Below are 14,363 nucleotides of genomic sequence, written 5' to 3'. Positions count from 1 at the left end.
CGCTTTGGTTCAATCCGAGTCGCCTTCACACTTCCCTTGTTGAGAGCCCTTTCTGGCAGAAAGTGACAATGCGGACGCGATCGAACCGCGGTATTGACCGTCTAGGCATGGTTGAGCTACAGACAACACGAGCCTTGTACCTCCTTCCTGGTGAAATGACTGGAACTCATCGGCTGTTGGAACCCCTCCGTCTAATAGGCGCTGCTCATGCGTGGTTGTTTACATCTTTTGGGCGGATTTAGTGACACTTCTGCACGTCAAAGGGACTGTGTCTGTGATACAATGCACACAGACCTCGTCTATCTTCAGGAGTTGTGGGAGCCGGGGTGATCCAAAACTTTTTTTATGTATGTACAATGAGTTATCTCGAACAGTATGACCTCTCCTAGAAAGCTGTTGAAGTACGTGGGACACTTAGCAGATACCGAACGTATACATAGAAGAGCAGGAAATACGCTCACAGATATGTTTGATCCATCGAATGCTGAAAAATCCAAAGTGACAGGTGCTTTCAGGTAAGCCCCAATCATTCTGGAAAAGCTTGCCTACAAAGTTTTAAGAACCAGTATTTAGCGAGAAATCTAGAAACATATTGCAGTCCTCTACAAATCGCTTCCATAAATACCGCTAAGGTAAGAATGGAGTAATTACAGTGAACACAGAGGCTCTTAAGCAGTAGTTTCCCTGCGCACCATACACAACATTAGGTTGTGGGGGTCGATCAATAAGTAATGCCCCGCAACTTTTCTCAGAACGTATTTATTCGTAAGTGTTAGAATTTGGCGACAATCACCTCCGGCGTGGTGGGCCTACCACCTTCCCCCTGCTAGTGCCACAGTGAAGAAAGACTGCACTCTACCTACAGTCAGGCCGATAGCCTGGACACGGACTTGCGCCACAGACTTTACACTTTTTACTTTACCTTATCAGCCAACCTTTTACGTGTGCTGTTTTTCTACATAGCCTCCGTCAAGTTCTATGTCCTTACACCGGCGCTGTGTAGGGGCATGTTTTCGCTGCTGGGAAAATGTCTTGTCCTGTGCTCGTTTCACTGCATGGTCATCTTCAAAGTGTGTCCAACTTAGAAAATCTTTAAATGGTCCAAACAGATGCGAGTGCACTAGATGTGGGCTATAGGGTGAAGGAGGCAACCCGCGTTATAATCTAAGACTTGTGTGTGTGTGTGTGTGAGTGTGTGTGTGTGTGTGTGTGTGTGTGTGCGTGTGCGCTCACCTTCCGGGCACGAAAGAACATCGAGGTATTATAGATCTGAGATGAGACGCAGGAACAACAAACAGTCACCGTGAGAGACACTTCAGAAGAAGTTGGCGAAACTGATCAAACCAACGATAAAAAAGACAATGAAGATGATGGCAGCTTCCATCATTAAATCACCTAGTACATAAGGCGTGACAGGTCACTGCATTTACTCACGTAAAACACGTACAGTCGAAGTAGGCACATAGCTTAGTAACAACACGTGTATTTCTTTCAGACGTATCTGCAACCCCCCACCCCCCACCCCGCTCCTTTCTTCCCAACCCCTGCTGAACTTTGGTGCCCGATCTGCAACTCAACTCTGATCTTTGCTAACTTCTTAAAACTTCTTTAATTTCAACAGATCACTAACACTGTCCTTTAACACCCTTCGTTTTTATGGTTATTTTCATTTTTATTTCTGAAAAATAATATTTGCTAAAAATACGAAATAATTTATGTTATCGGATGAAAAACTGTTAAGTATACTACCTTTTATTAAAATGTTAGGCGACAGGTCTCTAAATAAGTAATTAGTGAAATAGAAAAAAGTGGTATGCACTGTCGTGTTGGTGCAAGATTTCTTTTGGATTCTTTTCAGGCCAAACAAGTCGAAAAAGGGTTTTAAGTTTATTCAGATCACTCACATACGATTCTGGGTTAGTGGTTGGCTTGAAACTTGTTGGTAGATTGAAACTGTGCCGGAACGAGACTCGAACTCGGGACCTTCACCTTTCACGGACAAGTGTACCACCGGCACTTGCCCGCCAAAGGCAAAGGTCCCATGTTTGATTCTCAATTCGAGAAACAGTTTTAATTTGCCAAGACTTTCATACCAACGCAAACTACGCTACGCGCGCGTTGGTATATGCGTGCGTGCAGTAAGACCTGGCTATCTCCACAGCACGCCACACGTTCCCCGAACTGTTGTACACCACAGTACACATCTTACAACAGATCACATCATAAAGCACGGCGTGGAATATTTCTATGTCACTGCAGTGTTACCTTACTTTTTTTTTTAAACTGGTCATCTACTAAGTTGTGTGTGTTAATGTGTTAATGGATCGTTTCCGAACAACCTTTGGTTTTTAAATTCATTTCTCGGGTTTGCCTCGAGATAACACTGTGAAAGTCCCACAGCAGTAACGACACCAACAACTACCACTTAAATATGTCGAAGAGTTACTTGCGTGAAATATTGTGGAACTAGCACAATGTTATCCGAAGACAATCAAGAGAAGTGTATTTGAAACAGATCCATCGGGAAACATTGAAAAGTCGTCGGCAAACCTCAAAAGCTTTTATTTCTTCCCCATGGATTTCAATTCCTACTCCAAATTTTTCTTTTGCTTCCTTTACTGCTTGCTCAACATACCGATTGAATAAATCAGGGATAGGCTACAACCCTGTCTCACTTCTTTCTCAATCACTACTTCCCTTTCGTGCTCCTCGACCGTTATAACTGTCATCTGATTGTAAATAGACTTTCGCTCCCTGTATTTTACCCGTGCCACTTTCAGGATTTGACAGAGAGTATTCCAGTCAACACCGTCAAAAGCTTTCTCTAAGCTTACAAATGCTACAAACGTAGCTTTGTCTTCCCTTAACCTGTGTTCTATGAGAAGTCGTAGGGTCAATATTGCCTGGCCTGATCCTACATTTCTCCGGAAACCAAACTGATCTTCCCCGAGGTCAGCTTCTACCAGGTTTCCATTCTTCTACAGAGCATTCGTACCGTTATTTCGCAACTGTGACTTAATAAACTAATAGTTTGGTAATAATCACATCTGTCAACAAGTGCACTCTTTGACATTGGAATTATCACATTCTTCTTGAAGACTGAATGTATTTCGCCTGTCTCATACAGCTTGCTCATCATATGGAAGAATTCTGTCGTGGTTGGCTCTCCCAAGACGATCAGTAGTTCTGACGTTATGTCGTTTACTGCAGCCGTCCTGCTCAGCCATTTTGCTCTTGTTGTGAATCTCATTTTCAGAAGCTTCATTTGTTGTTATTGTGGTCTTCAGACCAGAGACTGGCTTGATGCAGCTCTCCATGCTACTCTATCCTGTGCAAGCTTCTGCATCTCCCAGTACCTACTGCAGCCTACATCCTTCTGAATCTGCCTAGTGTATTCATCTCTTGGTCTCCCTCTACGATTTTTACCCTCCACGCTGCCCTCCAATACTAAATTGGTGATCCCTTGATGCCTCAGGATATGCCCTACCAACCGATCCCCTCTTCTGGTCAAATTGTGCCACAAATTTCTCTTCAATTCTGTTCAATACCTCCTCATTAGTTATGTCATCTACCCATGTAATCTTCAGCATTTTTCTGTAGCACCACATTTCGAAAGCTTCTACTCTCTTCTTGTCCAAACTAGTTATCGTCCATGTTTCACTTCCGTACATGGCTACACTCCATACAAATACTTTCAGAAACGACTTCCTGACACTTAAATCTATACTCGATGTTAACAAATTTCTCTTCTTCAGAAACGCTTTCCTTGCCATTGCCAGTCTACATTTTATATCCTCTCTACTTCGACCATCATAAGTTATTTTGCTCCCCAAATGGCAAAACTCCTTTACTACTTTATGTGTCTCATTTCCTAATCTAATACCCTCAGTATCACTACATTCGACTACATTCCATTATCCTCGTTTTGTTTTTGTTGATGTTCATCTTGTATCTGCCTTTCAAGACACTGTCCATTCCATTCAGCTCCTCTTCCAGGTCCTTTGCCGTCTCTGACAGAATTACAATGTCATCGGCAAACTCAAATTTTTCATTTCTTCCTCATGGATTTTAATTCCAGCCCCTAATTTTTCTTTTGTTTCCTTTACTGCTTGCTCAATATACAGGTTTAGTAACATCGAGAATAGACTACAAACCTGTCTCACTCCCTTCCCAACCACTGCTTCCCTTTGATGCCCCTCGACTCTTATAACTGCCATCTGGTTTTTGTACAATTTGTAAATAGGCTTTCGCTCCCTGTATTTTACCCCTGCCACCTTCAGAATTTGAAATAGTGTATTCCAGTCACTATTGTCAAAACCCTACTCTAAGTTTACAGATGCTAGACATATCGGTTTGACTTTCCTTAATCTAGCATCTAAGATAAGTCGTAGGGTCAGTATTGCCTCACGTGTTCCAACATTTCTACGGAATCCAAACTGATCTTCCCCTAGGTCGGCTTCTACCAGTTTTTCCATTCGTCTGTAAAGAATATGCGTTAGTATTTTGCAGCTGTGACTTATTAAACAGATAGTTCGGTAATTTTCACATCTGTCAAACCGTGCTTTCTTTGGGATTGGAATTATTATGTTTTTCTTGAATATCTGAGGGTATTTCGCTTGTCTCATACATCTTGCTCACCAGATGGTAGAGTTTTGTCAGGACTGTCTACTCGGGAGGCCTTGTTTCGACTTAGGTCTTTCAGTGCTCTATCAAACTCTTCACTCAGTATCGTATCTCCCATTTCATCTTCATCTTCATTCTGTTCCATTTCTATAATATTGCCCTCAAGAACATCGCCCTTGTATAGACCCTCTATACCCGCATTGAAGTTAGCCAATCAAATCGGCGTGCGCGTAAATTCTAGTTTCAGCTAACGAGACAAAGCGCTTGTTGGGCGAAACCGCCCCTGGCAGGCCGCTTGAGTGTGAGCGCGCGACGCCCTGATTGGCTAAATTCTATGCTAAATAACTCGGAAACGGAGCAACGTATCGAATTTCTTTTTTAAAATTTATGCCACAGTACAACCTGTCCTGTAACATCCCTACAAGCATTTCACACATATTCTGAGCACCCTGTATATACAGGGTGTTACAAAAAGGTACGGCCAAACTTTCAGGAAACATTCCTCACACACAAAGAAAGAAAATATGTTATGTGGACATGCGTCCGGAAACGCATACTTCCCTTGTTAGAGCTCATTTTATTACTTATCTTCATATCACATTAATCATGGAATGGAAACACACAGTAACAGAACGTACCAGGGTGACTTCAAACACTTTTGTTATAGGAAATGTTCAAAATGTCCTCCTTTAGCGAGGATACATGCATCCACAATCCGTCGCATGGAATCCCTGATGCGCTGATGCAGCCCTGGAGAATGGCGTATTGTATCACATCCGTCCACAATACGAGCACGAAGAGTCTCTACATTTGGTACCGGGGTTGCGTAGACAAGAGCTTACAAATGCCTACATAAATGAAAGTCAAGAGGGTTGAGGTCAGGAGAGCGTGGAGGCCATGGAATTGGTCCGCCTCTACCAATCCAGCAGTCACCGAAACTGTTGTTGAGAAGCGTACAAACACTTCGACTGAAATGTGCAGGAGCTCCATCGTGCATGATCCACATCTTGTGTCGTATTTGTAAAGGCAAATGTTGTAGCAGCACAGGTGGAATATCCCGTATGAAATCATGATAACGTGATCCATTGAGCGTAATTGGAAGAACATGGGGCCCAATCAAGACATCACCAACAATGCCTGCCCAAACGTTCACAGAAAATCTGTGTTGTTGACGTGATTGCACAACTGCGTGCGGATTCTCGTCAGCCCACACATGTTGATTGTAAAAATTTACAATTTGATCACGTTGGAATGAAGCCTCATCCGTAAAGAGAACATTTGCACTGAAATGAGGATTGACACATTGTTGGATGAACCATTCGCAGAAGTATACCCGTGGAGGCCAGTCAGCTGCTGATAGTGCCTGCACACGCTGTACATGGTACGGAAACAACTGGTTCTCTCGTAGCACTCTCCATACAGTGACGTGGTCACCGTTACCTTGTACAGACGCAGCTTCTCTGGCGCTGACATTAGGGTTATCGTCAACTGCATGAAGAATTACCTCGTCCATAGCAGGTGTCCTCGTCGTTCTAGATCTTCCCCAGTCGCGAGTCATATGCTGGAATGTTCCGTGCTCCCTAAGACGCCGATCAGTTGCTTCGAACGTCTTCCTGTCTGGACACCTTCGTTCTGGAAATCTGTCTCAATACAAATGTACCGCGCCACGGCTATTGCCCCGTGCTAATCCGTACATCAAATGGGCATCAGCCAACTCCGCATTTGTAGACTGCAAAACCACGGTCGTGATGAACATTAACCTGTTGATGCTACGTACTGATGTGCTTGATGCTAGTACTGTAGAGCAACGATTCGCATGTCAACACAAGCACCGAAGTCAACATTACCTTCCTTCAATTAGGCCAACTGGCGGTGAATTGAGGAAGTACAGTACATACTGACGAAACTAAAATGAGCTCTAACATGGAAATTAAGCGCTTCCGGACACGTGTCCACATAAGATCTTTTCTTTATTTGTGTGTGAGGAATGTTTCCTGAAAGTTTGGCCGTACCTTTTTGTGACACAATATACACTCCTGGAAATGGAAAAAAGAACACATTGACACCGGTGTGTCAGACCCACCATACTTGCTCCGGACACTGCGAGAGGGCTGTACAAGCAATGATCACACGCACGGCACAACGGACACACCAGGAACCGCGGTGTTGGCCGTCGAATGGCGCTAGCTGCGCAGCATTTGTGCACCGCCGCCGTCAGTGTCAGCCAGTTTGCCGTGGCATACGGAGCTCCATCGCACTCTTTAACACTGGTAGCATGCCGCGACAGCGTGGACGTGAACCGTATGTGCAGTTGACGGACTTTGAGCGAGGGCGTATAGTGGGCATGCGGGAGGCCGGGTGGACGTACCGCCGAATTGCTCAACACGTGGGGCGTGAGGTCTCCACAGTACATCAATGTTGTCGCCAGTGGTCGGCGGAAGGTGCACGTGCCCGTCGACCTGGGACCGGACCACAGCGACGCACGGATGCACGCCAAGACCGTAGGATCCTACGCAGTGCCGTAGGGGACCGCACCGCCACTTCCCAGCAAATTAGGGACACTGTTGCTCCTGGCGTATCGGCGAGGACCATTCGCAATCGTCTCCATGAAGCTGGGCTACGGTCCCGCACACCGTTAGGCCGTCTTCCGCTCACGCCCCAACATCGTGCAGCCCGCCTCCGGTGGTGTCGCGACAGGCGTGAATGGAGGGACGAATGGAGACGTGTCGTCTTCAGCGATGAGAGTCGCTTCTGCCTTGGTGCCAATGATGGTCGTATGCGTGTTTGGCGCCGTGCAGGTGAGCGCCACAATCAGGACTGCATACGACCGAGGCACAAAGGGCCAACACCCGGCATCATGGTGTGGGGAGCGATCTTCTACACTGGCCGTACACCTCTGGTGATCGTCGAGGGGACACTGCATTGTGCACGGTACATCGAAACCGCCATCGAACCCATCATTCTACCATTCCTAGACCGGCAAGGGAACTTGCTGTTCCAACAGGACAATGCACGTCCGCATGTATCCCGTGCCACCAAACGTGCTCTAGAAGGTGTAAGTCAACTACCCTGGCCAGCAAGATCTCCGGATCTGTTCCCCATAGAGTATGTTTGGGACTGGATGAAGCGTCGTCTCACGCGGTCTGCACGTCCAGCACGAACGCTGGCCCAACTGAGGCGCCAGCTGGAAATGGCATGGCAAGCCGTTCCACAGGACTACATCCAGCATCTCTACGATCGTCTCCATGAGAGAATAGCCGCCTGCATTGCTGCGAAAGGTGGATATACACTGTACTAGTGCCGACATTGTGCATGCTCTGTTGCCTGTGTCTATGTGCCTGTGGTTCTGTCAGTGTGATCATGTGATGTATCTGACCCAAGGAATATGTCAATAAAGTTTCCCCTTCCTGGGACAATGAATTCACGGTGTTCTTATTTCAATTTCCAGGAGTGTATATTACATATAGATTACATATCCTAAAGTAAATAACTAATGAGATATCTCCCTTCGTGTTTTACAGGCATTATGCTCCAGCGGAAGACCATTCGCGGGAACCCTCGCCCAAGCACCGGGAGAGGGAGTTCCGGGATCGAGAGAAGGACAGGGAGCGAGAGCGAGAACGCGAACGAGATAGAGGCCGCGATCGCGACCGCGACCGCGAGCGTGATCGCGAGCGTGGCAGCAGGGAGGTGCGAGAGCGGCGGGAGCACAGTGGCAGCACAGCGGCCACGCGGACGCTGAGCCGCACGCAGAAGGAACAGCGCGCCTCGGAGAAGCTGATCCGCGTGGAGCGGCTGGCGCACGGGCCCGAGGCCAGCGACCTCGACGTGGACGACCGCCACTCGCCGCAGCGCTCCGCCCTCGACGACACCGACGTCGACGACCGCCACTACCCGCAGCAGCGCAGGCGGCGGGACCGCGGCCGGGAGGACGACGACGGCGACGACGAGGCGGACGAGCTGCGGCGCGCGCGCAGGAAGAAGCCGTCCAAGAAGGCCGCCGACGCGCGCCTGCTGGAGGCGGAGGAGGAGGAGACGCGCGGGTCGGAGGCGGAGGACGCCCGCCGCGCCGACACCATCAAGCGCGGCGGCACCCTGAGGGCCGAGGACCAGCGCAAGAAGGGGCCCGCGCCAGCGCCGCCCCCGCAGGACTCCAGGAAGAAGGAGAAGAAGAAGCAGGGCTCGTCCGCCATGGACAAGGTGAAGCAGCTGTTCGGCGGCTCGTCCAGGAAGGACAAGAAGAAGAAGAAGGACAAGGAGAAGGGCCAGAAGGAGGAGGCGGACAGGAAGAGGCGCGGGGAAGACGAGGAAGGCGAGGAGCGGGACCCGGTGGCGGCGCGCTACACCGAGTACCGCGGCGACCGCCTGCTCGACACCGACGAGGAGACGCTGCGCGCCACGCCGCACTCCGTGCGCCGCCGCCCCAGCACCGACGCCGACCTCTCCTCGCAGGTAGGGCGCGCACCTGCCTGCTGCTCTCATGTAAACACGACGGGAAGAGGATTCAACATCGTAGATCACATAAATATTTCTTTACTAAGGCAACCGGTTTCGACAGTGTTTCCTGTCATCCTCAGGTCTTAGAAATCCTTTTGTAATGAAACATTTTCATGTTACACGGTTAGAAACAATATCATTTAGCTACAATATAGCAGGTCACCAACTGGAAGCAGTTAATTCCATAAATTATCTGGTAGTAGGCATCGAATGACCATATAAAGTTAATCGTCGGTAAAGCAGATGCCAGACTGAGATTCATTGGAAGAATCCTAAGGAAATGCAATCCGAAAACAAAGGAAGTAGGTTAAGGTACGCTTGTTCGCCGACTGCTTGAATACTGCTCAGAAGTGTGGGATCCGTACCAGATACGATTGATAGAAGACATAGAGAAGATCCAACGGAGAGCAGCGTTCTTCATTACAGGATCATTTAGTAATCGCGAAAGCGTTACGGAGATGATAGATAAACTCCTCTGGAAGACTCTGAAAGAGAGACGCTTAGTAGCTCGGTACGGGATTTTGTTAAAGTTTCGAGAACATACCTTCAACGAGGAGTCAAGGAGTATATTGCTCCCTCCTATGTATATCTCTCGAAGAGACCATGAGCATAAAATCAGAGAGATTAGAGCCCACACAGAGGCTTACCGACATTCTTTCTTTCCACGAACAATACGAGACAGGAATAGAGGGGAGAACCGATATAGGTACTCAAAGTATCCTCCGCCACACACCGTCAGGTGGCTTGTGGAGTATGGATGTAGATGTAGATGTAGATGTAGATGTAGACCTCACACCAAGTTGTCATGTGGATAAAATTTAGGAAAACATAAAGTGGACATGGTCATTTCCACAGGGTGCTTTATGTTTTTAAATATTTTATGAATATTTTATTTATGACTCACATTTTATAATGTGCTGAATTTTACGCAAATGACAACTTGGTGTGATGTCCAACGTAATATGAAAATGTTCCATAACAAAAAGCTTTTTAAGACCTGAAGATGACGGCAAAGTATGTCGAAACCGGTTGACTTAAATAAAGAAATATTTATGCGACCTAGTCTGTTGAATGCTTTTGGGAAGTAAGAGATCGCTCCTTCGGTCGTCTGAAAATGATATAATCCAATCAACTTGTAACTACTGACAGACAGTGTCACAGGTTACCTAACAGTCATATGTACGATGAGGCGACAAAAGTCATGGGATGTCTTTTATTACCGTGCTGACCCTCCTTTTGCTCGCCACAGTGAAGAAACTCAACAATTCGGGAGTCCTCTTCAGAAATATTGCGCCATGCTGCCTCTCCACCCACACATAATTACGAAAGTGTTGCCGTTGTAGGATTTTGTGCACTGACAGACCTCTCCATTATGTCTCATATATGTTCGATGGGGTTCATGATGTAATACCTGGGTGACCAAATCACTCGCTCGAATTGTCCAGAATGTTCGTGAAACTAATCGCGAACAGCTAGCACCTGATGACAAGGCACATCGTTATCCACAAAAATTCCATCGTCGTTCCGCAACATGAAGTCCATGAATGGCTGCAAGTGCTCTCTAAGCTCTCTAACCACGATGATTGATTCAGTTGAACCAGAAAACGCGGTCGGTGCAGCATTTTGTGCAAGAAATAACGTCTCGATTACGTCCCCCATAACTGTTAGATGGGATTCATGGCGGGCGATTGAGTGGCCAAATCATGCGCTCGAATTGCCCAGAGTATTCTTCAAACCAATTGCGAGCAACTGTGACCCAGTGATATGGTGAATTGTTGTCCAGAAAAATCCCGAGGTTGTTTGGGAACGTAGAATCTATCAATGGCTGCAAGTGGTATCGAAGTAGCCGAACACAACCATTTCCCACGACCGGTTCAGATGGACCAGAGACACAGCCCATTCCATGTCAACACACCCAACATCATTATGGAACCACTACCAGGTTGCACAGTACCTTGTTGACAACTTAGGTCCAAGGACTCATGGGATCTGCCCCATCCCCGAACCCTACCATCAGCTCTTACCAACTGAAATCGGGACATCTGAAGCCGCTGCTCTCGGTTGTTAAACGCCGGCGACCACTGCGTTGTCTGGGGTGCGAGATAATGCCTGACACTGTAGGTCTCGGAATACCCAATTCCCTAACGATTTCGTCGGAGCTAAAGTGCTTCCCTTTGAGTGCTTTTTTTTTTACGCCCAAAACACGTCGAAGTCTCAGGGCGACATGTTTGTGCTGTAGGTCAAATGCTCAAGCTCCTTCCACTTGAACTTGGCTATTACACTTTGTGTGACCTTGGAGACGCGTGGGTGCGCGTTATCGTGGAGCCGAACCACCACCTCCGTGAGCAATCCAGGCCGTTTGCTTCTGACAGACTTGCATAGGCTACGGAGTGTCTCACAGTACACGTCACTGTTAATGGCTCTCCGTACTCCAAGAATTCGATGAGTATCGGACTTCGGACGTCGAAAAAAGAAGTATCACGTTGTCTGGTAAGGACACAGCTTCGAATTATTTTGGGGGTGGTGACGACGCTAGATTCGCCTCTGTGGATGCCTCACTACGTTATCCCAAAGCGGCAGATACACATTTCAATCTGTTTGGTTGTTACTACGTTACGTACCTTTTTATTTGAACACTCTTTATACTTCAGTTCCATATGGCTCGCTGCCATAGGGACTGTGAAAATGATTAGGCGATTTACACAGTGCACGTAGGCATTGAACCACTGACTGATCCCGTGCTCCATGCGCGAATGAAACTGAAAGACGCCGTAGTACGTAGCAACGTGGAAAGTACCGTCCGCCACGCACTCCACAGTGCCTCGTGTAGAGGTTGCGTTACATGGCAGGCTGACAGAAAGGTTGCAGGCTACTTTACAGTGAGTTGAGAAACTCTTCGGACAGCCGGAAGGCGGGGAGATCGACAGCGCAGCCCGCCGCCTGTCTTCCAGACTCCAGCCGGCCTGCTGGACTTCCTGGAGCCGGCGCGGCGTGGTGCGGTGCGGCACGCCACGGCCTGGCCGCCACTTTCCCTGCGGTCGCTCAGTACGGGCTCCGTCTGCGCGACCACTTTCCTCTCCGCTGTGCGTACACGTCGGCTGCAGCTGCAGCCACGCGCAGAGGAATACCAGAGGGGGGTCATAAACTTTTAATTATCACCTCAAAGAAAAAGAAGCTGCCACTATAAATATTGGTGGTGGTGCTTCTCTACCCTTCTTTCCCAACAGTGGATGATTTGGCCGAGACCTTGATTCTTAAGCCTACGCCACTTTGTATGGTGTCTGTTAAACTGCGTGCGCCTTCACTGGTAGCAGTGGACACGAAAGCTCCAATTGAAATTGCCATAATTAAATATGTCCTTTATGGGAAGTCAGCAAAGCCCAAAGGAAATAGTATTATTCAGCGATCGGACTGTCCGCGGGAATGATTCGTCTCTGACACACACACACACACACACACACACACACACACACACACACACACACACACACACGTTGCTGTTCTTGTTGTTGTTGTTGTTGTTGTGGTCTTCAGCCCTGAGACTGATTTGATGCAGCTCTCCATGCTACTCTATCCTGTGCAAGCTTCTGCATGTCCCAGTACCTACTGCAGCCTACATCCTTCTGAATCTGCCTAGTGTATTCATCTCTTGGTCTCCCTCTACGATTTTTACCCTCCACGCTGCCCTCCAATACTAAATTGGTGATCCCTTGATGCCTCAGAACATGTCCTACCAACCGATCCCTTCTTCTGGTCAAGTTGTGCGACAAACTCCTCTTCACCCCAATTCTATTCAATACCTCCTCATTACTTATGTGATCTACCCATCTAATCTTCAGCATCCTTCTGTAGCACCACATTTCGAAACCTTCTATTCTCTTCTTGCTCAAACTATTTATCGTTTCACTTCCATACATGGCTACACTCCATGCAAATACTTTCAGAAACGACTTCCTGACACTTAAATCTATACTCGATGTTAACAAATTTCTCTTCTTCAGAAACGCTTTCCTTGCCATTGCCAGTCTACATTTCATATCTTCTATACTTCGACCATCATCAGTTATTTTGCTCCCCAAACAGCAAAACTCCTTTACTACCTTAAGTGCCTCATTTCCTAATCTAATTCTCTCAGCATCACTCGACTTAATTGGACTACATTCCATTATTCTTTTTTTTTGTTGATGTTCATCTTATATCCTCCTTTCAAGACACTGTCCATTCCATTCAACTGCTCTTCCAAGTCCTTTGCTGTCTCTGAAAAAATTACTATGTAACCTCAAAGTTTTTATTTCTTCTCCCTTTATTTTAATACCTACTCCGAATTTTTCTTTTGTTTCCTTTACTGCTTCTCAGTATACAGATTGAATAACATCGGAGAGAGGCTACAACCCTGTCTCACTCCCTTCCCAACCACTGCTTCCCTTTCCTGTCCCTCGACTCTTATAACTGCCATCTGGTTTCTATACAAATTGTAAATAGCCTTTCGCTCACTGTATTTCACCCTTGCCACCTTGGGGAATTTGAAAGAGAGTATTCCAGTCACCATTGTCAAAAGCTTTCTCTAAGTTTACAAATGCTAGAAACACACGTAACGCAACGGAAATTTTTTGGCATCTAGAATGAGCTACTGTTGGTTGTTCCCTAACAATGTAATATTGTCACGGAACATAATAACGAAACGACAGATCAGCTGCTGCCCAGAAATACTGGCAAACTTACCTTCTGTGATCTGAAAATAATTTAGTAGTACTAAGAAATGCTTGTTAGTTGGATTAGTTGCTCGAACCAGAAGTGGCTCCAATTGAACTATCGATCGAATTAAATCACGAGAATATCTCTGTAATTACCTCTGCATAAAGCGTTAGTGCAAACCTCGTATTCTCTCAGTACCAACATCTTGAAATCGGAATAAAATTTAGGATGATTTCACCATTGACGAGATTTCCTAACAAAGATTCAGATATCTCCAGAAAGGAAAAGCCATGCAATCACACATAAACACATGCACTTGCATTACCTGATCGAAAGACCCTGACACAGTCATTACGCAAAGAGGTACGATACTTAGCCAATACGCCTCTCAGAATAGGGAATCAAGTGTAAATTGTGTGGACCGTCTTCGTACTAAGTAGCCTCTCTTGAAGTTCGCGGGGTTTTTCACTATCGAAAAGACGTGGCACATCAGCCTCATACTTTCTTTTTTCAAAGCCAACCATTTTGGATCGTTATGATTCTGCTTA

The 14,363-nt window shown here is 46.8% G+C and overlaps 1 protein-coding gene across 2 annotated transcripts in view; it reads left to right on the top strand.

Moving 5' to 3' along the window:
- The window catches only part of LOC126277921 (zinc finger CCCH domain-containing protein 13-like), a 963,772-nt gene that overhangs the window by 760,497 nt on the left and 188,912 nt on the right, over positions 1-14,363 (top strand). For both annotated transcript variants that reach the window (XM_049977490.1, XM_049977491.1), the window contains one exon: positions 8,145-9,075. In XM_049977490.1, coding sequence (XP_049833447.1) covers positions 8,145-9,075 — 931 coding nt within the window. The remainder of the gene's footprint in view (positions 1-8,144; positions 9,076-14,363) is intronic.

This window comes from Schistocerca gregaria, chromosome 6, assembly GCF_023897955.1.
Source record: "Schistocerca gregaria isolate iqSchGreg1 chromosome 6, iqSchGreg1.2, whole genome shotgun sequence".
NCBI lineage: Eukaryota > Metazoa > Arthropoda > Insecta > Orthoptera > Acrididae > Schistocerca > Schistocerca gregaria.
This window is presented reverse-complemented; position numbering and strand designations above follow the sequence as displayed.